At 45.1% G+C, this 26,856-nt stretch overlaps 1 protein-coding gene across 1 annotated transcript in view; it reads right to left on the reverse strand.

Annotated features, from left to right (window-relative positions):
* The window catches only part of LOC142767919 (uncharacterized), a 235,887-nt gene that overhangs the window by 142,478 nt on the left and 66,553 nt on the right, over nt 1-26,856 (reverse strand). Inside the window, exon 4 of the mRNA XM_075870158.1 lies at nt 19,582-19,649. Within this exon, the coding sequence (XP_075726273.1) occupies nt 19,582-19,649 (68 nt within the window). The remainder of the gene's footprint in view (nt 1-19,581; nt 19,650-26,856) is intronic.

Consider the following 26,856-nt stretch of genomic DNA (forward strand, 5'->3'; position numbering starts at 1 on the left):
GCGTCTCTGATCTGTGCCTCGATACGAATAAGGTGGTCTGTGGTGGATCTACTTTCTCGAAACCCGCACTGAAATGGGTCGAGCAAATTATTTGTTTCAAGAAAATGTACAAGTCGGCAGTTTATCATTTTTTCGAAGATTTTGCACAAGCAGCTTGTGAGTGCAATAGGCCTATAACTCGAAGGTAAAGAAGGGTCCTTGCCCTCTTTCAAAATGGGAATTATAATAGCCTCTTTCCAGGAGTTAGGGATAGTGCCAGAAAACCAGATAGCATTGTACAAACAAAGTAAGGTTTTTCGTGTTTCGATCGGTAGGTTTTTTAACATTTCATATACGACACGGTCAGAACCTGGGGCAGAAGTACTGCAGGAGTTTAGAGACATTCGCAGCTCAGCTAGACTGAACGCTTGATTATATGCCTCGTATCTAGTGCATTTGTGTTCGAGTTTCTGCTTTTCTATTCTTGTTCTGTATTTTTGGAAAGTGTCAGTATAGTGGGACGAGCTGGATACCCGTTCAAAATGTGCCCCGAGGAAGTTTGCCTGATCTTCCAAGGTATCACCTTGAGTGTTTACGAGTGGAAGTGTGTGTACTTGTTTCCCTGCTATCCTACCGACCATGTTCCAGACTTTGGCCTCTTGTGTGTAAGAATTGATCCCTGACAAAAACTTCTGCCAGCTTTCTCTTCTGGCTTGCCGACGCGTTCTCCTGCCTTGAGACTTTATTTTCTTGAAGGTTTCAAGATTTTCGGCTGTCGGTGAGTTCCGAAGCAGCCTCCAAGCTCTGTTTTGCTGTTTGCGCGCGTTTCGGCATTCAGAGTTCCACCATGGCACACATCGTTTTCCAGGGTGTCCATTTGTTTGTGGGATGCATTTTGTTGCAGCATCAATCAAAAACGCTGTGAAGTATTTCACAGCAACATCAATGTTCAAAGTACAGATGTCATTCCAACCTAGATAAGCGATAGTATGAAACTGTTCCCAGTCGGCTCTGTTTATGAGCCACTTGGGAACACGTGGTGGACACTCAGTTACTGTCGTTGTGCTCAAAACTACGGGGAAGTGGTCACTTCCGTACAGATTACTGACAACTTTCCACTGGAGTAGAGGCACAAGAGATGGAGATACTATGCTCAGGTCTATGGAGGAGTAGGTGTTATTAGCGAGGTTATAATAGGTTGGTTCTTTTCGATTCAGCAGACACGCGCTCGACGAGAGAAGGAACTGTTCGATCAGTCGACCTCGCGCGTCATACCGAGAATCGCCCCATAGCCTGCTATGCGCATTGAAGTCTCCAAGGAGAACATAGGGCTCCGGAAGTTCATCAATTAAAAAGTATAAATCACGTTTTTGCAGCTGATAGCTAGGAGGAATGTAAATACTGCAGATTGTGATCAGTTTATTGAAAAGAACCGCTCGAACAGCCACTGCCTCAAGGGATGTTTGGAGTTGTAAGTGTGCGCATGCAATTCCTTGATTTACTATGATGGCAACACCTCCGGATGATGTCATGGCATCATCTCGGTCCTTTCGAAAAATAACGTATTTACGAAGAAAATTTGTGTGTTTTGAATTTAGGTGTGTTTCTTGTACACACAGCACTTTTGGTGAGTGTTCGTGTAGGAGTTCTTGGATGTCGTCAAGGTTTCTGAGGAGGCCCCTGACGTTCTATTGTATAATTTGAGTGTTCATGGTGAATGTAAAATAATGCTGTGTGTATGAAAAGCGAGTGGCTGTTTAGACGGGGAGTTTAAGTTCACTTAACAGGGCCGTCAGCAGGCCCTGTTATTTGCTTTTTTGTTTTCTTGGCGCGCTCCAAGGAGCCACGCCGCTGTTTCGGCACCAAGGGTGCCGACGTATCCATTGCCTCCTCGGAGGCACTGGATGCCCGCACGTGCGAGCTGTTAGTTTGGATTTTGGGCCTCGCCTGGTGAGGGGAGGCCTTGAGACCCGAAGACTCTGGAGTCTCCGGTCTCTGCTTGGGAGTAGGCGGTGTAGCCTGGGCTACAGCCGCCTTGGGGGCAGGTGCCACAGCCGACGGCTCGCTCTGCGCGGGCCGAAGGGGTGGCGAGGGCTGGTGCGGCGTTGCCCCCTGACGCGCCGCATCAGCATATGTTGCGCCGTAAAATGGCGACACTCTTCGTCTTGCTTCTTTGAATGTGATGTTTTCTTTGACTTTAAGAGTGATTATTTCTTTTTCTTTCTTCCAGTTAGGACACGAACGCGAATACGCGGCGTGTTCCCCGTCACAATTAACGCAGTGAGGCGTAGTAACACAGTTATCAGATGGGTGGCCGTGGTCACCACATCTTGCACAAGTTTCCTGACCCCGGCAGTTCTGCGAGCCATGACCAAATCGTTGACATTTATAACACCGTCTTGGATTGGGAATGTAGGGACGGACAGATAGTTTGATGTAGCCTGTGTCTACAGATGAAGGCAGTGTGCTAGATGCGAAGGTGAGTATTAAATGTTTGGTAGGTATTTCTTTGTTTTCTCGTCTGATGACGATTCGTTTCACATCTGTGACATTTTGCTCTTTCCACCCTTCAAGCAGTTCCTGTTCAGACATTTCAAGAAGGTCTGCTTCTGAAACAACTCCGCGTGAGGTGTTCATTGATCTATGAGGTGAAACAGATACTGGGAAATTACCAAATGCTTTGAGACTGCCAAGTTTTTCATAGTGGTGTTTTTCTGGCAGCTCAAGGAGAAGGTCTCCGCTAGCCATCTTTGTAACCTTGTATCCTGGGCCAAAGAGCTCAGTCAGAGATTTAGCAACGAGAAATGGAGATATGGCTCTGGCTTGTTTTGTTGGCTTGTGCACTACATGAAATTTCGGAAAACATTGTCTGGGTTGATTGAAAATTAATATTTCGTCGGTGCGTCCCCTCTTAGGCGGGAGACGATCTTGGAGAGGGGGAAATGCAGGTGTTCCCATAGTAGTGTACTTTTTTTTCGGTAGCAATGGCGACCACCCACCATGGAGTCCAACCAGGGGACGCTGAAGCACTTAATAGCATAAGGCTGCAGACGCCAGCCGTACATTGCCACTATAACCAAATATAACTACTCAAGGTTGAGTAATTACACAAGGTTAACCCTTGCCGCCAGGAAAAATCAGAAGTAAATGGAAGAGAGAAGAAGACAGGACCGATTTAAAGACGAGAAAAGACTAAGATGTAGGAAGAGAGAGATAGGAAAAGGCGACTGCCGATTTCCCCTGGGTGGGTCAGCCCAGGGGTGCCGTCTACGTGAAGCCGGGGCCAAAGGGGTGTGTTGCCTCTGCCGGGGGGCCTTAAAGGTCCAATCACCCAGCGTCGGCTCAACCCCCAGGATCCCCTTTTCCCCGGACACGGCAAAGCCACGCACGGCTAGGCATGGGAGGGAGCCGAAACTCCCCCGTTAGCTCGGGTCCGTGGTGTCGCTACACACCAAACGCCTGCTTTCACAGGCGCCCCTGCGGGGATCGGCCACACAGAGAATTTGTGCAGCCGCTGGTGTCAGAGCTTTCTTTAAACGCGTGCGTAGGCTTGAACTCATGAACGAAATGCTTGTGCCTGTGTCTACAAGTGTTTGCACAAGTACGCCATCTCCTTCAACGTCTATTACACTTCGTCTGATAGGAACGGAGAGAGGATTTGCTGCGGAAGTCGTCAATGCAGCACCCCCGCCGGGGGCTGAATTTCTCAGTTTTCCGAGACGATGCGGCCGGAAGCCACGGGGGACGAGAAGCGCCGTGGCTGCGGTGAACGGGACGATGGGTGACGTATTTGCAGCGGACGAGACTGGTGCCCACGTGGTGAAGGCGAGCGGCTGCACCATGTGTTCTGAGAATGGTCAACGGCATGGGACTCATCGGCAGGTGAAAATGTGCGGGCGGTATCGTGGAAACGGGTCATATCGGTCGTTTCACGAGGTGCCGAGGACCATGTGTTGCGGCAGTAACGAGCAACATGTCCAACGAGGTGGCAGTTGAAACATATAGGGCGGTCATGTGCAGTTCGCCATTCAGCCAGGTTTCGAGTACGTGGAGAAAACCGTATGTCCGAGGAGGGCATCACGAAAGGATGTTCGCTGACTCTGCGGGCGGTGACATGGCACACAAAATGCACTGCGATGTTTTCAAGCTCCTGGCGCACCATGGCTTGAACAAGAGCAACAGTAACAGAAGTGGTATCGGTGCTGTGCGAATTGAACGCCGGGGGCGCCATTGCTTCCATTTCGCGACGAACAAATGCGTGTCAGGTCTTCCGACAGCGGCGGTCGTTGTGGTGCGGACTTGTCCTCACAAGTCGATGTTGCAGTGGTGTTTGGAAGTTGGGCGAATGTTTGCAGAATGCGGCGACTTTTTACTTGCTCAAAACTGTCGACACTCTTTGATGATCGCGTTCACGGTGGAACAGTTCTTGCACAACAAGAGATTGAACGCATTGTCGGCTATCCCCTTCAGGACATGCCCTACCTTGTCAACTTCTGTCATGTCGCTTTCGGCCTTTCGGCAGAGGGCCAACACGAGGTATGATTCCGTTGTAGATTGGCACGGCAGGCCAATTCCTTTTTGGCGGCGATCTTACTACTGGTGGTTTTGCTAAACACCTCTCGCATGTTTTCTTTGCATTGGTCCTAGCTTGTGAGTTTTTCTTCGTTGTTTTCGTACCACACCTTCACCATGCCTCTCAAGTAAAACAGCACATTAGCCAACTGAAGTGTGGGATCCCAACTGTTCGGCACACTCACTCGTTCGAACATGGCCAATCAATCGTCAACGTCCATGCCATCGGTCCTGCAGAATGTGCCGAGATCCTTAAGTGGTGTGAAAACGTATGATTGCGACGCCATGTTCGTCCAGATGCTGACGTTAACGTTGAAGGGCTCAGCATTTGCCACGGCTGGAAAACCGATGCGGCGTCCGCTGCGGAGCTCCGTTGCCTGATGATTAGTTACCCAGCACCTCTCGCCAATATGTTACGGTGTCAGTGACTTCTGTATAAACGCAAGTACAGAGGAACGTCAGGCGAGAATCACAATGGCTGATTGGCAGACTCGTGCGCCTGTCAGCTGATTCTGTCCTTTATCTTCCTTTACTTCGTAAAAATATTAAACCTCTTGGTGTAGTATTTAATCAACATATGTCATGGAACACACATACTGAGCATGTAGCTAAGAAAGCGGCTTGTGCATTAAGACTTTTCTACCATCATCACGGCTCATTGCCAATAAATACAAGACCTTTAATCTACGACTCTTTATTTATTTCCTACATCGAGAACTGTTTCCTTGTTTGGGGAACAACCATTTCTACAAATGATTTAAAACTTGAAAAAGCTAAAACAATACATAAAGGGTAAATACTAATGCTGCTCCTGATAATTCAGCTAAACCATTACTTAAAAAGTAAAGCTTAATTAGTTTAAAAAATTTTTCTAATTTTAAACTAACTTTGACACTGTGGATTGAAATAGGAGATCACACATAGGCTATGCACACTTGCTAAATTAAAATAAACGCACGTAGCTATAACAATAGGCATCCAAAATGTTGGGATCTGCCTCTCAGCAGAGCAAACTATGGAGAAATTAGGCTGTGTTGTCTCATTCCTATAATGCTAAATACTTTTTATGCACAGAACATTATATAGCACTTCACTATCGATCAGCTTAAGCAATATTACATATAACATTATTCATATGCTCTATTCTTTTTTTCCCTCTTTTTGTGACTGCTTTTTCTTTTTTTTATTCTATAATAAACTGAAATGTTTCAAAATTTCTTGCTGTATGAAGACGTGTGCAGCATCACGTACTATTTATGCACTGTATTGTTTTCTTTTTATACTACTTTTTATCTACGATAATAGTGTGCAAACATGTTAGTTTAATGACTTGTATATATTATATTGATGTCATAATAGTGTCTGTGGCCAAATGCTGACCGATGTTCAAAATACACGGTGTGAGAGCTTTTTCAAGCTGCCTAAAAGCAGCATTTTTTTCACTCCCCATGATCTATATTGCTCACAAAATAAACATATATTCTATTCTGTTGTTTTTCTTTTTTCTTTTTCAGACACCAATTTTGAATAGCGACACGCTCGACCACCAGGAGTTGTCGTCACTGCTAACCCCTTTACAGCTAACACAACAAAAATAACACGCCGCCTTTTAAACAGATAGGTCCTCCTATCGTAACGTCCACCAGCCAGTCTGAAGCACTTCATCTGTTAACCCTGATTATCCCACTACGTGTTCCCATCTGTCGCCTCCAATTTAAATTTGGAATTCAGTAAATGAAGGCTTACTGACTAACTCAGCAATGATCATAAAAATAAATGTACGTACATATGGGGAAAAAAATAGAGATAACTTGTGTGCAAATGCTACTTCCATACGTTATCAGAGAAAGGGTACCTGTTTTGAATCAAGCGAATATGTCTTCTGAAAAAAGGTGCGAGGAAAGAATTTTTTTAAAAATCTTTTATTGATGGGACTGTAACATGGCTATGCATGATACTCCAGTAATACTATTATAGGTAAAAGTAAAAAAAGAAATGCATCATGCTGTCCATCAAGTACTTTCTTTGTCTTTGTAAATGCTGTCATTACTCAAAAACATTTAGCCCTTAAGCAAAGGTTCCTGCGGTGTGTTTTTTTTTATTTCACAGGTAAGAGCTTACCCTGTTCAACAAAATCAATACAGCTGTTTGGGACGCTTCAGATCAATCCAACGCAAGCCCAAGGAACACTTCAGAATCAGAAGGATTCAGGAAAGAATTTAAAAAGTGACATATTTTCTTCTAAGATACCGTGTTAAATAAACCTGAAACATCAGAAATATTTGCCTCATGACTTATCTGCGTCTGTGAAGAGGGGAATGCGAAAATGTAGAAAAAGTAGCAGGGCATCAAATTGTAGCCAATACAAAAAACTGAAATATATGCTCCAGAAATTTCATTGGCCAAAATGCTTTGCCCCCATGCCATGAACATGCTTGGGTATTTCATGGTATTCCAATACAGCATCAACCATGGAATATTAATTTGTCAAGCACTGCCTTCCTTTGCTTGGCAAATGGTAGGCTCGTGCTGCTTCACAAGCACATATTCCCCTTGGCCTCCAATACCTTTCCAAGCATGGACAGATTGGCCACTGATGATTTACCATGTTTGGTCCAAGCGTATTTTGCTGATAGAGTAACGTGACGGACCGAGAAATACGGCGTCATCGGCAGAGTGAATGGTCGGGAGGAATAGCTGACCACTGGCGCAGGGGTGCATACGAAACCTGCGTACATGAGAAGAGCAGCTTCGGCTAATGGCGTCGCTAATGGTTGTACCACCTACCTTACCTCTTTGCGGACGACGTCGGTTAGGGTAGCTACCTGGGTCTGGGGAGATGCTGCATGAAGTTTCTGCAGCTCCTTGCGCACAATGCTGCGGGTGAGCACAATGCTGCGGGTGATCATAACAGCGCCATAGCACTGTTATGATCGGTCTGCCTGACTTGGCGCTGTTCGAAACCATGAGACATTGCGGCTGAGCCTACCCCGATTTCTTTGGGGTCCGCGCTACCAGAAAGGCAGGCCCCAGGAGCGGCGACAGCACAATAGTCGTTCTTCAAACTCAACAGGGCCGTCGGCATCATCATAAATATCTTTGGACACGCCTGACCCACTGACAGACTACGAAGAGCTGTTGGCCGTCGAGGGGGCTTGCTTTGTATGTTTAAGTTCCCCGGACAATGAGCGAAGCGTCTGAGGTCCATGTTCCTGTGCATTTCCCACGTTCTCCGTGGTGCAATCATGCCACCGTTTCCACAAACCGCGGTCTGCCCAATGTGCATACTGATCACTGCAACTGACTACATAGTTGATTTGCACGTGGGACTCGAACGTCTTCATATCCAGCTTTTGTGGGCACCCGTGGTTTAGTTTGCGTGAACGACACCACGAGGCATATCGACCTTAAAGAATTCAAAAGTCCCGCCATGACGTATGCAGTGACGTAGCATTGAATAAAATATTACAAAAAGGTGCACGCACCCTGTGACTGCCGCTTCACCTCAGTGTGCAGATAAGAGTGCGATGCGTCAGCGTCATCACGACGGTGACGACTGGCAATGAATTGACAGTTTTTCTAGACACACCATGCCAGACAGCTCACAGCATTCCGCACCAAAAGTCTGGTCGTCATAGACACACCCTTGGTGTATGGAAAAAAGCGTATTTCTTTTTGTTTTTGTTTTTTTAGTTTCTGCGCTGCTGTATTGGTGGGGATATTAAAGAAGCATGCTGCTTTCAGGGTTTTGTGTTCACTCAACGACAAGCATTATGCTTGGGTACGAACAGGACATTGCGGTTGTAGAATAACCAATTTCTTGTGCACGCTACTTAAGTTATGCTCACTTCGTCCTTGCGTCACGGTCAAGTAAAACTGGATAACTTTGAGAACACTAGAAAAGAGAGTATGAAAACGAAGTGTAAGATATGTGTTTTTTTTTTTCATTTAGTTCTTGTTAAAATGAAGATGTTACCTCCAGTGTGGCGCCGTCGAAGTGGCTGTGGCTCGAACTTGCTTACGCAGTCAGGCTTGCTTTCGCACCGCACCTTCACCTCGGTGTCGCACAGACATTTTCGCTCGCGATCAAGGCTGGTACAGATCCACTTCTGGTCATAGGTTAGGCACTCAGCGATTGAAAGTAATCGTGCAACATGTCAGGAAAATAATAACATGAAGCGGCAGTGCTCGGACACTGCAAACAGCACCTCAGACTATGTCGCGATCAAACATGCGATCAAGCGGGCCCGTGTCAGCCTTTCGACGCTGTCGGGTCCGCGTGCTCCGCACACTGTATAGTCCCTATCCGCGCAAGCAAAAAAAAGGGGAGGAGAGAGAAAGCAACAATGATTGCCTTAGTGAAAATCATACAAAAGTGTAGAACATAACATATTATTGGATCATTCAAAATTTCATGAAACCTTTAATTATATGGTACGGTAGATTAGGGAGTTTTTAACTATTGAGGGAGTTTGATTTTTTAATAAAGTGTCATTCTTCAAATATACATTCCAGGTTCCGAGGAGTTCTTGAGGGAACAGTAACCTCACTTTTTCTTTTTAATATATTGCTAAGCACTACTCCCAGTCATAATGAAGTGTACCCACATGTATAAGCAGATGATATAGCACTTTTTGCATCAGACAGTGAGACGCAATCAATATATAATCACTTACAACTGGATAAGTGAGCAATTATTAACTGGTTGCAGGCTTTTCATTTACTTATTTACTTCCTAATGTTTCAAAGAGCGCAATTACAATTTTGACTTTAGATAACCCAGTCACTATTATCTAGAATAACTTAAAACCAGCGAAATATATCACAGTTGAACTCGGAAAAACATTAGGGAATATCTTAGGATAACCACCTCCTTTAGCATGCTGCCAAGAAAGGAGTACGGGCACTGAGAGTTTTGCGAAGGCTGTGCAGTATTTGATCAGGAATACAAAGAGAACCACTAATTATGTTTTATGAAATTTACATACGGGCAGCATTTCAGGACACCAGCGGTTTAGCCCCGTATTAGCATTCGGATGCGTTTTATAATTTGGTGCATTGGTTTATAAATTGAGGAAAGAAGGCCCAAATTTATTCCGCGAATTACCGAAATTCACATCCAATAAGGTCCTCTACTTAGAAGCGAGGTTGTCCTCCCTTTTGTGCAGATTTAGGATGTTTACTGTGCATTCACTCCACAAAATTTATAAAAATTCTATAAAAATAAAAATTCCTTTCATGTATTTGTCAGGATCAGTAGTTGTTTATGTACCTTAATGACCTCGGTTCCATACAGCAGAGTTGGGCTTCGTAGAAGCATTTTTGTTGGGCCATTATATGTTAATCTGAGTGAAGTTCTTTGCATTGGCAATGAATGACAGAAATGTAAAAATGTTTTTCATGATATATACTGAAATCATGCAAAAAATTTACAATAATATATGAAAGTAGCTTCTGCGGAGCTATTCATAACAGATAAATGCAATATATATATATATATATATATATATATATATATATATATATATATATATATATATATATATATATGGGATATGGCACAACGGGAGGGTCGTCAATGAAAATAAATATATTTATTTCCTTATTTCCCAACAGTTTCGGGAGGGGTCCTTCCTTCATCAGGGGATGAGTTATACTGACATGAACTTCCAAACTTCGTTGCTGCCGCGTTCCTCTCACCTTGAAAGATGTTTGCGAGAGTGAGAAGGAACTAAAAAAAGGAAAAAAACAAAAAAGTGGAGAAAAAAAGACGAAAAAGAAAGAAAAAAAAGAAAGTAAAAAAGAGGAAGAACCACTGTCAACACTGAGAACGAAACCAACTGTCCGTGTACGTTCACATACGGTTCATATCACGTGCTGTTCAGTTCTCGACGTGTGTCGGGCCACCCAAGATTGTCGCCGCGGTTACAGGAGGGTCCGTGACGGCGTGCGTAAAGAAAGGGTTTCCCCGTAATGGGTCGGTCGGCGTGTGGCGTGCGTAAAGGAAGGGTTTCCCGTTAATGGGTCGGTCGGCTATTTACCTTTAATCTTCGTCCGTTTCCCTTTAATGGTCTTCAAGAGGTAAGCGAACGTAAACACTTTGTATGTGCATGTGGAATTCTTCTCAGAGCAAAAAAACACCATGCGAAATGAGCGATTCGCGATCACCGCGCCGTTCGATATATCGAGGTTCGACTGTATATTCAGATGTTAAAAGTTGTGCCAAGATGCCAACAGCAAAATGGTTCTTACCAACACAGAAGAACTAAGCGGATGTGTAGCGCTTGTGCTTTCGAGAATGGTAACTGTAATTAGTGGTGCTCAGACCAACTTCAGCGGATGTCAATGAAGTGTATAACTTACTCTGAGCTGATGTTCAAAAATTTCAAAGGCCAGCAAAGCAACCACAATCGCCGTTTCGCCAGCAATACGGCGTTGCCCTACCGCGGAGGTCTAGTGGCTAAGGTACTCGGCTGCTGACCTGCATGTCACCTATCAGACAAATATTAGTATGGGGTACACGGCAATATATACACGAACGAACGGACGGACGGACGGACGGACGGACGGACGGATGGATGGATGGATGGATGGATAAGCAAAAGTTTATCAATATGACACAAGCATTTGAAGGACTGCATTGCAAAAAACATGTTAGAGAACAATGTTATGCAAATGCGGCACGTTGAGAATGGCTTCAATGGAAAGCTGAGTGTCAGGACTACATATGGTGCACTGAGCAATAATAGAACCTTAGTTTTACTGCTGTGAACGTTCTTATATCGAAGAACAGGTCGCTTTTTTGCCGTTTCCATAGACTCCCACTGTACGATGTTTACCTACTCTGGGAAAAAAATTGAAGCTTACGCCAATATGATCACCGCAGCCTTCTCGTTCGTTTAGGTTCTCAGAGGCGCTCTATTGAATGCGCTTTTCAACATTCACCCTCTACTAATGATTATTCGTGAAAAACTCACTGTTTCCATTGAAAATGCGCTAGCTTCGAGCCGGGACCACTAGGGGCACTGGCTGTAGCGTGTATAGAAAAGCTGAACATGCACACTGTGCTAAGTCGGGAACATTGTGCAGTGTTTTCTCCCTCGTCATGAAATGAGCTGCGCGTGCCTCTTCCTTCCTTCCAGGGTTGGGAAGGAGGTGGTATTTCACTTTACCTTTTTGAGAGCGAAGGTGAAGATGGCATTTTCACTGGACTGCCCTGTCATTCATTGCTTTTCCCTGCAGGAAATCCAGGGAAGGTCAAGGCATAAAACGCGTGCGTCGAGATTTTCCCAACAAGCTCCCCAAAACTCCCATCAAGCTTCCATAAAGAGCTTCCCTGATGCCAACACCATCTTGTAGTAACAAGCTACCAATGAAAAATGCAAATGAAGGTTACTGTTAACACCTCAGTGCTCCTCTCCTCAACGCCTCCCCGAGACTTTGGCTCCCTTTGGTCCTATGGGCAGACCCCCAACCACATCTGCATCCTGATGTCGGGTGAAAGAACCTACTACAAGATAAGCAATGGGCTACTCGCTGTCTTGAGAATACAGCAAATTATGTTCCTTGGTTGCATGCACTGTATAATTGCGTGCTACAATGGTTGACGTCTCAACAGTTTACTGGACAAAATTGCGAGCTATATGTCAGGTTACTGTATTCTCATGAAGCAAAACGCATTCAACTTTTGTGCTCCACCACCCTACTTTTTATTTTGTCTTTGAGGGCCCCGATTGGCAGGTATGCAAAGCTGTTGACAGAGATTCTGGGTGAGAGCTACTTGGTAAAGCGACATTCTGAAACTGCTAAGTGCGCCCATACATGGTACAATAACACTGACTCCCACAGAGCTGCTCCTGACTGATATTTTTTGCAATACCAAGACACCATATATGTAGTTTTCTTTACTCATCAAATGGTAAAAGGCATGATTGAGAACACATGCTATTAATAATTTTTTTGTTATTCATGCAGTCTTGCCTAAATAAAAACGTTAACGTTCGCAAAAATGCAGGCCAAAGGAATTAAAACTTCTTGATATCACACAGGAACAATTTTCGACCAAGCATATAATTATGCTATCGAATACAACATCAAATAAGGGAAGATGGTAGCACTATATAATGTTGGTTCAAAAAGTAGCCAGCAAAAATGAATAAGAATGAAGCAACAAGAAAATCGAGCGATTGGTCGTGTAGAGATTGGGTCAGGATGTAGAACTTTACTAAAATAGAAGATAAAAGGGAGGCCGACAGAAAATAACAATCAAATCTATTGGTTTTGAAAAAAACACAATGACTTCCTTCAAGACCGACATTAAAAAAATTTTTGCTACATGAGAGCAATATATCTCAACTTAGTCATCCTAGTATCGTGCAATGGTTATGATTTTTAAAATTTTGCGAACTGAGCTGCACTAATTAAAATTAGAAAAAATTCTGCGTGGGTTGTTCTCAGTATGAGATGTCACATCATAGAAAAAAAAGCTATACATATTGAATACTATTTTACAGTACCAATTAGAAGTAGTGCTCTCAGTGTTTGTTTTCATTGAACTTTTGTTGCACTTACCATTTTCTGGTGCAAGTGTCTTTGAGGCCTCTCATCTGCTGCTATGTTAATCATGACACTTTTATTTTCTTCATTATTGTCGACATTGGATTACCCACTTTCCCAGGCTACCACTTATATCTCTGCTTCCTCATCGACTCCTATTTAGTGCACGTCCTTATTCATTCAAGGCACGTGTGTATTTTCTGGTAGCTTACAGCCAAACTTGCTCAGGGCACAGACTGTCTCCTGTTTGAGTTCAGTTACCATCTTCGCATTTAAATCCTTTAGGCAGTCGTGACATGATTTAGAGGCGCTGCACTTTTTGACACCAGGGTGTCAAAAAGTGCTAATGGCGACTGCATAAGAAATAGCCATCGTATATAACGTATAAGTTATTATGACGTCTTAGCGCCGTAGTTTAGTACAACACATGTTGTGCTCTTGTCCTCACCTCTCTGTCTTTGCATTTGTATGTTCAGTGTGTTAGTTGCAAGTTTCCTCTGGAATCTGTGTAACATGAGCATGTAATAGTTTATTTTTGGGTCAGTTAAATCTGTGGAAAGTGTAACAAGTGAATATCAGCCTAATTGAGCTGTTTTTGGTGCTAGGCTATGCGGTGTCTTGATTTCGTGAGTGTAGATCAAGGCCCACCTTGTATATCAGCAATTGATCTTTCATGCAGGTAACTTGCATATTTATTTCAAATATAGGTAAACCGTGAATATCTTGAATGCTTCTGTGCTTTAATAAGCTCACTGTCGTCGTACATTGGTGTTTGATGTGATGTTAATGACTTCGCATATGCATGCCGGTTGCTGTAAGTAAGCCATGATCCTTTGTCTCCGTGTAATGAAGTATTAACACACAGCTTAATTCTAGTTTGCTGAGTGAACTAATGTGGCTATATAGATGTAAAAGTTATTCGCCTAATATGTACAATCGTCGTGCGCACTGCTTCCCACGAATAGACGCTAAGTAGCATTTTTAAAGATTGATATCTGCAGTCACGATCTGCATTGACTACAAAATATTTTATTTTGTTATAGATTGCCTACATCATAATCTGCAAAAGGTCCGTGGTTCAAATCCCGGTGCCGCGCAGTTCCCAACAGGATAAAAAAAAAATCCGCATGGTGATGAAACTGCCTTACGAGGCCTGGGGTGCGGCCTCACCGGTAACCACGGCCGGGAAGGCACTCCCTCACCAGAGAAGGATTGGCCATCCTGGTGCAGTATTTGGCCACTACCTTCCACATGCATACGTCAAATAACTCACGGCCCTCAGTCCCCAGCAGCTGCGAAGCAACTGACCACGGCGGCGGTCAGATCTGCAACGCAGCAAAAGGTGCTAAGAATCTCTGGATCCGGACAGGCCGCCATTGGAACCTGAACTCGGCAACGTTTAACGCTAGAACCTTATCTAGTGAGGGAAGTCTAGCTGTACTATTCGAGGAGCTAGAGGGTGTCAAATGGGATATAATAGGGCTCAGTGAGGTTAGGAGGACAGATGAGGCCTATACGGTGCTACAGAATGGACACGTCCTTTGCTATCGGGGCTTGGCTGACAGAAGAGAACTGGGAGTGGGGTTCCTAATTCACAGAAACATAGCTGGCAACATAGAGGAATACTATAGCGTTAATGAACGGGTGGTAGATATCGTAATTAAACTGAATAAGGGATACAAGATGAAGGTGGTATAGGCTTACGCGCCTACATCCGGCCATGATGACGCTTCAGTTGAAAGCTTCTATGAAGACGTGGAATCGGCAATGAGTAATGTAAAAACACGCTATACAATACTGATGGGAGACTTTAATGCAAAGGTAGGGATGAAGCAGGCTGGAGACCAGGCAGTAGGAGATTATGGCATCGGTACTAGAAACGCCAGAGGAGAGCTACTGGTAGGATTCGCAGAAAGCAATAATTTACGAATTTCGTATACCTTCTACCGAAAACGAGGAAACGGCAAGTGGACATGGAGGAGTCCTAATGATGAAAATAAGAACGAAATAGACTTTATAATAAGTGCACACCCAGGCATCGTGCAGGATATGGAAGTGGTTGGCAAGGTATGATGCAGTGACCATAGAATGGTACGGTCTCGAATTCGCCTAGATTTGAGGAAGGAACGACAGAAACTGATACGCAAGAAGCCAAGCAATGAGCTAGCACTGAGAGGGAAAGCACAGGAATTCGGAGTCTCGCTTCAGACCAGGTACTCGGCTCTTAGTGAAGAAACCAACCTTAGCATAGATACAATGAATGATAATCTGACGAATATCATTACGGAAAAATTGAATTGCTGCACAAACTTGAAGAAAAAAACAAGAGAGACAGGAAAGAGCGCAGTACTGCGCTCTTTCCTGCCTGCGAAGAAAGAACTGCGCTCTTTCCTGTCTCTCTTGTTTTTTTCTTCAAGTTTGTGCAGCAATTCAATTTTTCAAGTATGAACCAACTAGTCTGCAAAAAAGTATTGCTTCATCATTACGGAGTGTGCAGTAGAAGTTGGAGGCAAGGTAGTTAGACAGGACACTGGCAAGCTTTCCCAGGAAACGAAGAATCTCATTAAGAAGCGTCAAATCATGAAAGTCTCAAGTAAACAGACAAAATAGAACTGGCAGAGCTTTCGAAGTTGATTAATAGGCGTAAGGTATCCGATGTAAGAAGGTGTAACACGGAGAGAATTGAACGCGCTCTGAAAAACGGAGGAAGCGTCAAAGCAGTGAAGAGAAAACATAGGATAGGCAAAAATCGGATGTATGCACTAAGAGACAAAGAAGGCAAAATAACTACCAATATGGATAGGATAGTTAAAATAGCGGAGGAGTTTTACAGAGATCTGTACAGTAGCCGGGATAACCACGACTTTAATACTATAAGAACTAGCAGTAACCAGGATGACACCCCGTCAGTAATGGTAGAAGAAGTCAGAAAAGCTTTGGAGAGCATGCAAAGAGGCAAAGCTGCTGGTGAGGATCAGGTGACATCAGATCTGCTGTAAGATGGAGCACAGATTGTGATAGAAAAACTAGCCACCCTGTTTACGAGGTGTCTCCTGATGGGAAGAGTACCAAAGTCTTGGAAGAACGCTAACATCATCTTAATACATAAGAAAGGAGATGACAAAGACTTGAAGAATTACAGGCCGATTAGCTTGCTCTCTGTAGTATACAAGCTATTTACAAAGGTGAATGCTAACAGAGTAAAGAAAACATTAGAATTCAATCAACCAAAGGAACAAGCAGGATTTCGAACAGGCTACTCAACAATCGACCACATTCATACTATCAATCAGGTAATAGAGAAATGCTCAGAATATAACCAACCACTATACATAGCCTTCATAGATTACGAGAAGGCATTTGATTCAGTAGAAATATCAGCTGTCATGCAGACACTGCGGAATCAGGGCGTCGATGAAGTATATATAAACATCTTGGAAGAAATCTACAGGGGATCAACTGCTACCATAGTGCTTCATAAAGAAAGCAACAGAATACCAATCAAGAAGGGTGTAAGGCAGGGGGACACAATCTCCCCAATGCTATTTACCACGTGCTTACAGGAGGTTTTCAGAAGCCTAGAATGAAAACAGTTAGGGATAAGAGTTAATGGAGAGTACCTTAGTAACCTGCGCTTCACCGATGACATTGCATTGCTGAGTAACTCAGGGGACGAATTGCAACTCATGATTACGGAGTTAGACAAGGAGAGCAGAAAGGTAGGTCTTAAAATGAATCTGCAGAAAACGAAAGTAATTTATAACACCCTCGGAAAAGAGCAGCGCTTTCGAGATAGGTAATAGTGCACTTGAAGTTGTAAAAGACTATGTCTACTTAGGGCAGGCAATAACCGCGGAGCCGAACCATGAGATTGAAGTAACTACAAGAATACGAATGGGGTGGAGTACATTTGGCAAGCACTCTCAAATTACGTCAGGTAGATTGCCATTATCCCTCAAGAGGAAGGTATACAACAGCTGTATCTTGCCGGTACTTAGCTACGGAGCAGAAACCTGGAGACTTACAAAGAGGGTTCAGCTTAAATTGAGAACGACGCAGTGAGCAATGGAAAGAAAAATGGTAGGTGTAACCTTAAGAGACAAGAAGAGAGCAGAGTGGATTAGGGAACAAACGGGGGTTAAGGATATCATAGCTGAAATCAAGAAGAAGAAATGGACATGGGCTGGGCGTGTAGCGCGTAGGCAGGATAACCGCTGGTCGTTAAGGGTTACTAACTAGATTCCCAGAGAAGGCAAGTGGACTAGGGGGAGACAGAAGATTAGGTGGTCAGATGAGATTAAGAAATTTGCGGGTATAAATTGGCAGCAGCAAGCACAGGACTGGGTTAACTGGCGGAACATGGGAGAGGCCTTTGTCCTGCAGTGAACGTTGTCAGGCTGATGATGATGATGATGATGATGCCTACATCACTTGGCTGCCCTCGACAATACACACATCTGTAGTGTGGATCAAGGTCCCCGGTGGATTTTCATTCGGAACAATTTGAGCGGGAGCCGAAGCTGGCAGATTACCTTCTTCAAGTGTAAATAGTAGAATTTTTAATAAAATGTAATTGATCAACGCTTGTGTGCTATGGGTGTATTTACCGGACTTTTGAAAAGCAGCCGCTCTAGAACTACATGCTATTGAGGGGAACAAACTTAATCTGCTGATTGGTACCACTGTAGTTCGTATTACTAACTCATATCACTAAGTATTCCGAAAATGGAACGTGATGATTGTTCAGCTATGAAGGGACTAACTTCCAGTTAGAAACAGGCCACATTTCAGCTGATTCGAGCTGTAATAAAGCTTGAAGCTGACAATATGCAGCTCGATTCAGGCTTATTGCCTGCTTTGTTGCTTGGAAGTGTGCTCCATGTTGGCGAGTTACAAGTTGGCCGATTGCCTGCAACGCTGCAATCACCAGCTACTTGTTCCATCAGCTGCAGGTTTCATCAGCTGCTGGTTTCAACACCTGCTGGAACCACCAGCTACGAGAACCACCAGTTACTGGTTCCATCAGCTAATGGTTCCATCACCTGCTGGTTCCATTACCTACTGGGAATGTGCTCATAAACCAGCCCTGCCAACCAGCAGAAAATTTTCACCTGGGATTGTGTTTGTAAGGTGGAAACAGTGTATCATCGGTCCGGGAAGTGTTTCCTATTGGGTTCCCGCCTGCACGTGCTTCACCTGTGATTTCAATTTCAGGTCAAGCGAACCCCGATAAAAGCATGCCAGAGTAGTCTAACGTTCTAGAGCTCCTGCTTAGCAGTAGCTACCTCTGCAACGTCCGATAGCAAGGCACGAAAGCGTTGCATAGGCGGCACACACTGCAGAAAGCCTACAGTGCATGGTGGCGAGACATGAAAAAAACACCTCAGCTTAAAACTAGGCAAATTATGTTACAAAGTGTCATTATATAAAATTATATGACTACTGCACTCAATGAAAATTTTCCCTCAGTTTGTTTCTCAGTGTGCAGTCGAGAATGACCGCTGCCGAAACAAGGGGGCTTAGCCTTCCTCACTGTTCTCTGTGGTGGGGGGGGGGGGGGCAGTGCACCCCTTGCATCCCCGGAGATAGGCCTATGATGCAGAGCAGTTCTTAGTCGCACGATGTCGCACATCAGCGTCGGTGCCGTCCACACCCTCACTAAGCATGCTCGGCACGTCTTGTGCCTCGTATAGTCTCCCTGAAACGCTGGTGGTGTGTATATAGGCGGCCGAGCACGCTTTCAGAATTCAGACAAGGGTATCTCCTCTCCGTCCATTGGCACATAATAATAAAGATGCGCATCATTTTTAGACTCCTTCAATTGACTTGTCCTTCATTCAAAGAATAAGAATAATACAGTCGAGCATTCAATTCACACAGTCGAAATAACAATCAAGCATTCCGAAACCATACCTAATTGCGCAACATTCCCGCTATTACCACAGCCAGTCTGCGATGCATTTACTTGAGATTTCCCGTGCGAAGATGCAAGTGCCAATTTTCGTTCAGCAGGTATTCAGTTTCGGTTTTGGTTTTGTGGGCCATGATGATCGCTTTGTTTGTTTTTGATGGCCTGAGTGGAGAAAACTCGCGCATAGCCGAAAACGGCCACACCCTGATAGGCTCAACACTTATTGCTTGCTTACACTGTCTATTTTTGACAGAGCGGTCTGATTTTTCAGCGAGGTTATAGAGGTGACTTATGATTAGACATTCCCATTTTGCCCTTATACCTGCATTGGCACGCATGAGCATCACTGTGGTCAGTAGCAACTAATGTGTTGTGCTGTTAACACAGAGATGGTGATATAACTGGCAGCGTGGCGGCTCGAAACAAGTAAGATGCCGCATTGCCCAGTGACTTAGACTTGGATAAGTTATAGAATAAAGTCAGAAAAGTAGCACGTCCGGCTATATACCAAACATGCTCTTGACCTTTTTTTTCTATTCCTTCGTGTGCAGAAAATCGCATACCTTGTTTCTGCGATACCGCCGCCTTCGATGTCTTCTCCTGCGTCGGTTCCGCATTTTTCTTGAAGCATCTGTAATGAAAAAACACACAACATCCATTCCAAAAGTTCTGACCGGCAAATAAAAGAACGAAGGAGCACCCGTTTTATGATGTACTACGAGTTATAAATGACCTTTTACAAAGCCAGCCACTGTAATAACTAATGTATCTTGTACTTGGCTCAATACGAAGCATAAAAAAATGACACTTCTAATTGCCACGATAGTGCTCTGCAAAAGTTGTCATCCTAAATCATAAAGATATCCCCATCAACTGGCACTCAATTTGTCAACAGTACTGAGAATCCCTCTCAATAGGACTAGCCACGCTCACGTAATCTAGATACCCAGAGTTTGTTCATGTGCCGAAGTCCACAGTACCAACAGCATCCCTAATCTTCTCTTTTTTTTTAGCACAAAGGTGTTTGGAGTCAATGTCCATCCAGAAATAAATCAGCAAATTGACTTCGACAAAAATGATCTCATCAAACGGAGGCACAGTTAGTTCACATGAAATATTATTTTTATTCTGCTATTAAGAGAACTCTGCAAAAACGCACACACCACGCCGTTCAAAAGAGGGCCCCGAAGTCCGATGTTCTAACCACAGCACTAAAGAAACACATTGTAAGTAACCTTTGAAGGTGTTAGGTTTAAAATTAACTATTTTACATTCCAGGAAAGCACTTGATCACGCAATACGAACCATGTACATTATTTCTACGTGTGCTGCCAAAACGAGCATTCGTAAATTTTCTGGGCAGAAGGGGCTATGAAAGATGTGAGTATGAAGGGCACAACGAGTGAGAACGAAGCACTTATTTATATGTCAGCAGAGATGGCACAAACCAATGTGCTGGCTTAATGACTGGGGTAACACCAAACAAGCAACACAGGTGGCGTGTTCAATTGTAGTTGTGGGAAACGCGACTGTTCTTTGTAGTGATGATCGAACTTGTTGAAAAGCTAGCATAAAGGTTGCTCCTTGTTGATAAAAGGTATGAACTTCCAATATGGCACTGCAGGCCTCTTTCATCCTTTCTGTGCTTCGTAAAATATTGTTCTGCGAAGAAGGCAGGCGCACGGGTGCAGAGCTGGTGCATTTCTGATAATCCTATCTATTGCCAAAGCGGTGACACGTCAACTTGCTCCAGTCCGAGCGAGCTTCCTTATGTTTTTTGTTTTTTAACCGCAACTATGGTGGCTAGAATTGCGAGGTAATGCCAGCGCCTGCATATTCGACGAGCTCACGTGAACCTTCTTGTCAAGCGCTGCTGCGATGGCCACCACGGCGCTGCTGTCGACATAGTGATGCGAACGAAGCGCGGGCACCGCGCTCTTTAAAAGTGTGTCTGGACATGTCCACTTCTGAAAGTGTGCCTGGACGTGTGCAGTTTCTCGCGTTGATGTTTCGCTTTTGGCAAAATGCATTTAGTTGCTGACACGAAAGTGTGAGTGCCGAGCTTAGGATGAACACCAGCACTACGAAAGCGAGGCAACGCCACTGCTTCGCTTCTGGCTGCACAAGCGGCTATGTGTGATCGAGGGAGCAAGGTCAGCGGGCTTCTCTTCTCTGTTCCCAAAAACCCTGCGCTCTTCGAAGCGTGGCAACGAGCCGTACCCCTTGTCGATAAGTCGTTTGACGCGAAGTCGGCACTCTGTGAGCTTCATTTCAACTAACAGTTTACTGAGCGTTTTTACACACACGTGATTAACGGCGAAGCTTTTCGAATTCCCCAAGGGAAACCGGTGCTGAAATCTGACGCGGTGCCAACCATATTCCCAAATGTTCCTGCGTATCTTTCAAAGAAAGTGCCGAAAAAAAGGACATCAAGAATATCCACTTGCGGCCTGCCATCAAAATTTCAACATCAGGGAGCAAGCACGTCTGCTTGCGAGGAGGCAGCTGGTTCGTACAGCACAGAAAGCGACAGTCACTAAGTACCTGTTTAGAATGTGCTTGCAATTCCTGACGTCTGCAAGTGCGGTCTTCCCAGCGCTCACTGGGCTCAACATCTAATTGCTGGAGCCGACAACGCCACGGTGTTTACAGTGTGCGCACTAGATGGTGACAAGTTGACTTTTGACAAGTATGTGCTAGTGACATCAAATAAAAACAAACTTCAAGCAACAGCTTTTGTGCCAACATATAAATTCATGGTATTGCTATGATCTCTTAAACGACATATCTTGGTCTAGGTTAAACTTACGAGCTACCCTTAACTAGTGACAAAACACTTCTAATTTTGCAAGGGGAGGGACACACGAGCTGGGAACATGATGTGAGAGGTTAAAAAAGTTTGTTGAGCTGTACCTTCGGTCACCCCAAGCTTGTGAAAAGAAGTGTCACGTATGCATGCATAGTAAACAGCTTCCAAACGTCGAGTGAGAATATGGTAATGCCAAGTTTGACGGAGCAAGTAGATAGACATAGGGACAGCCATTATCATATGACGCCTTGATCACTGCCTTGAATGAGAGGCTCTTAAAAACCGTTAACAACACGTATAAGATGAATGTAGGATTAAAGTAGAAGTGAAGGGAAAGGCCTATAGTTATGCCCTATATCAACTGCATTTCGCACAGACTGAAAGATATTGTAAGTTGGCACGGCACATCTATTATCTTTATGGTGCCTCACAAACAAATATCAATGTGTCACTAAGTAAACGACTACAATCCAAAGAAAAACCATACGTGCTCTGTTAACCATGCCAGCAAGTTTGTACCGTGATTAAAAGATGTAGTATTTGGTATCCCTTGGTCATGCGGGAAGTGATACGTGCGACAAAGTGGTAGGTGTATTAAAACAGGTTCACGCGAGCATAATTATAACTATAAGCACATTCATCACACTTGCAACTTAGCTGCCTATTACAGCAGCTGCCACTGTCAGCCAGATTTCGAAAACACCGTTGTTGTATCGAGATTTAAAAATATGAAGACAAAAGAAATTGTTGAAGCTTTCACGACGTGCACGCTTGGCGATGACAGATGTGCTAGTGCACCACGTATACATTTGTCCGATAATGAATATTCGTGTTCACAGAGAAATTTTAGATAGTGAACAAGGCCAGATTTGATGATGTCACGCCGCTGATTGCTCATTTTAGTATGCAGTGCGCAGTTGAAACCTTCCTTTTTCTTTTTTCCCCTTTCACGCTATATATATATATTTGTTATGTTTCTATTGGATAAACAGTTGTTCAAACTCGTGTGTGTCTTACCTGTGACTTCCATTTGTCTTTTTTCGTGTGCTGTTTTGCACGTCGCCAGTGTAAACCCTATGTTAGAGTGCGCTTAATTGCTCGGTCAGCCCATTCGTTTGAGTAGCAATCTTGGGTTCACTAGCGCAGGAGCGAAGCACGTCTTCAACGACCTTCGACAGAAACTAACGGCCACAATCTGTTAGTAACTGTCGAGGGGCGCAGTTGGGCAGGATGACGTCGTGGAGTAGAAAGTCAGGAATATCTGTAGCTGTCACAAAGGAGCGCTCAAGAAAGCACGCGCCTCTGATTTCGAACGGCTACTTAAAACCAGGGGCAAACCAGACGCTACCGAAGCCGGTGTAAATAACAAAGAAGCATCAAAAGACGCCGTGCGTGCGCCTGTTCTGGGTGGATGGATCTATCCATCAGTGCCCTTTGCACGACTTGCACAACTGCACATCTGCCAGCAGCAGGAGCAAGCAGACACACGACGCTATATTGCCCCGCCACAGGAAGGTGGTCTACAACCCCAGAGACTAAGTTTGGGTGTTGACACTCGTTCCCCGTCGAGGCCTCAGTGAAAACCCACTGAGCCGGTACTTCGGCCCATACTAAGTGTACGCCACGTCGGTGACGTTCACGAAGAAGTGGTTGCGGACGCAACAACAGCACAGGCACAGACCAGCACATGACCGAGCCCGGACGTTGGTTATGTTGTGCACATGAAACCGTTCATTGCACGTTCGTAACTTTCTTTTTTATCGTTTACAGTTCTTTGTGTTCTTCATTCATTTTTGTGAACTTTCTTTTTATTGTCACGATCTTTATTTGCTACTTTCCGTTTATCTGGGATTTCCATTTCCTTTCTTTTTTTCTTCTCGCGTCTATGTTAGAGCATCGCGGCAATGCTAAGTCTTTTCTTTTCCTCTCTTCTATCTTTTTTTTCGGAAGCCGGGATAATGCCACCTGCATGTAATGGGTTGCCAGCAAGGGCGGCTCTCACCCTGAAAAAGAAAAGAAAAATGCCAGCGCCTTTTTGGCACGAGATTCATTCGTGACGAACGGGCTTTTTTGAAGCTGGCTACATCTTGGCTAATTAAGGCCCCTTGCACTTCTGAGGTCTCGTGACAATATACTACAAACCACTATAAACAAGCTTCAAAGCTATCTCAATGCACTTGATGTTACCTGCACTCTCAACAAATTGAAATACCTTCAAATGAGATGGGAGGTGCTGTGAGCGCGCGACGAAGCAAGATGTGCGGTGCATCGGCTACGTCGATTTTTGGCTGGATCCACGGCTCAATCATCTGCACTCCGCCAAGCCAGACGTCCTTCGACGCAGAAAATTATCTGGACTCCGTTAAAATCAAGTTTCACTCAGCGGTACTACGTTTCAAGTTTTTACGTCCGAAGTTCACCCGGCCACGGGGGCTATGCCGTTACACCTAACGGCGACACGAGAACCTGGTGGCCTGGAACGCCGACGACGTCGCACCGGCCACCCGAGTTAACATGACAGCCACCGCGTCTCACCAGCAGGGTTACGATCCCGAAGGCATGGCGTGGACTATAGTTCCAGTTCCATCCTCTCAAGATGACAACTCCGCTGTTCCGAGTTTTCGGCACCAATTGCTGAATAAAGCCGTCGCGCGTCTCTTCAAGTCAATACAGCGGCGTCCAACGCCATCCCGGCCTTTGGAACACTGGCCGGGGCAAATGCGAGGCTATTACGAACTGGAGGCCTCAATCAATCCCAAAACCAGGCCCAGACGACTTCGTGGTCGTGCTCAGGGCACGCAAACATCTGTCGCTGCACCAAGCCTTCTCAGAAAACTGCTACATGGAGCCACCTTTACGGCCTACCTCGGACACGAGTAGGCGAAGTTGGTCACGGTTGTGCCGTCTCGGGAATGAAACCTCGTATTGATCCACAACCCGTACCCGGCAGTGGCGGATCTGCTTCTCGGGGAATGCTCGATGAACGCTGAGCGTGGGGTGATCCCCCTCCATGGATACCTCCGACAAGACGGCCGCGTTGTGTGCCATGGCGACATCGTCGTCAGCAACTCAGATATCACTGAATCGCTTCGAGAGCAGGTGCAATGGAGAGTACGCACCATCGTCGAGGTGAGGAAATTCGGATCCTCTAAGAAGACTCAGGTCACCTTCGCGAAGAAAGAGAAACCGTGTTTTGTGCATTATGAGAATGTGCATAATCCCGTGTGAAAATATTACCAGACTATTCAAGCATGTGGCTTGTCTGGGTCCATCGGTCATCGAGAGAATGCGTGTATCAACACGCAGCCCAACATGTGCGGACTCTGTGGCCAAGAAGCTCCGCTTGTGGAGGAGGTGTGGGCCCCTCACGAGTGTGTTCCACGGTGCTTAGTATGTGGGGGTGAATGGGCAACAAACTCGCGAGAGTGCACGGTAAAATTCCGTACCCACAAGGTGATCGCCCTGAAGGGCGGGAAGAAAACAAAATCGGCAGCTATGAAGAAGAGCCACCATCTGGGCCTCCCCGGTAAGCCACCAAGCCGGGACGACAACAACACTGCGAAGTCGGCACTTTCTGTTGGCAACGACGGCAAGTGGCCGCAGACGCAGCCAACGCTACAAGGCGACAACAAAAAACTGTCGACGATGACACAACGCGGCGAGACAAAGACCTAGGCCAACGTTGCAAAGCATGGAACGCAGGTGATCGATACTAACAGAGCTGCCCTATCTCCCCCCCTTCTCCCCTGCGGCACGCACTGCCGAGCAAACTAAGATAGCAGCTCTGGAGGGCAAACTTGAGATGTTGCTAAAAAAATTGCTCTCCCAAAATCCAAATCGAAAGAGCTAACTAATTCGTCCTCACACGCAACTGAGGCTATGCAGAATGAGCTCACAGCCCCGACGGCAGCATTGAGCGTGGAAGCTGCAGTTGAGGCTCGTCTAGAAGCCCGCATAGAAGCCCGTTTTATAGCTTTAGAAAATCAAATTAGCTGTACGCTTACAGGAATTGAGGACACCACCCTCGCCACGAGTGCTGGCTCCGCAGCTGCATTCCTAACACCAGTTTTAGAGATGATAGTCTTTCTTGGGGACCTTGGATGCAAAAATATTGGTCTGTCTTATCTGTACAATTGTCTGCTTGTCCACCCTTAACGTTACAGGGTATTCTAAACGGCACCAGTAGATATGCCAAACGGGCAACCCCATCCGCAACGCCCAACAATGTTGCTCAAGATTCAGCGTTCATAATTGCGTGATTGTCAAATAAAAAGCAATTATTGCACATGTCCGAGGCACCATAACAACACGTATATATTCTTTCTGTGCGTCTTTTACTAAAAAGACATACATAAGTACTTCTAAGGACCGTAGCGTTTATTGCGCTACCCTGACTATGCAACGCTTGCACGGAAAGGCAAGTGTATTCAACGCTTTGCTAAGACGACACGGTGGTGGCACCTACCTGTCGCCTTAGATTCTGCACCTTATCGCCTCTGAGATGGGCCCTCGCGCCCGTCTCAGAGCCGTGCATTTTGTTTTTCAAGGAAATGCCGGATGGCGCTCACGCCTCACGTGTGACGTGATTTGATGCGCTCGTTCGCCTCCGCTGCACGCTCGAGGCACTTTAACGCAGCGCCTCCAGAATATCACTCACCGATTTTCTCGCACAGAACATCAGATAAACGTTTTGTTCACTCTCTTCACACGCAAGACTTTTGTCTTTCGACATTTGCAGATTAACACGCAGATGCGGGGCCAATTTTTTTATTTGAATGACCATGGCGAGCAACCCTCAGGTTCGACGCTTTCTATGTTACAATTTCGCCACCCCGATTCAAATTACTATAAGGAACTGCCGGGTATTCTGTTCTCGCACCAAGCCGGCTCACCTCCGGCTTTTCATATTGAATCTTGCTTCACTTTTCGCAGTGGTTGCCTTGCAGGAGCCAGGGAGCGACGCTAGCCTTTCAAATCAGTCCACGTTCCAGCAGGACCCCTCTTTCTGTGTATTAGTGTCCAAAAATTA

Source organism: Rhipicephalus microplus, chromosome 7 (genome assembly GCF_043290135.1).
Source record: "Rhipicephalus microplus isolate Deutch F79 chromosome 7, USDA_Rmic, whole genome shotgun sequence".
NCBI classification, from domain to species: Eukaryota; Metazoa; Arthropoda; class Arachnida; order Ixodida; family Ixodidae; genus Rhipicephalus; species Rhipicephalus microplus.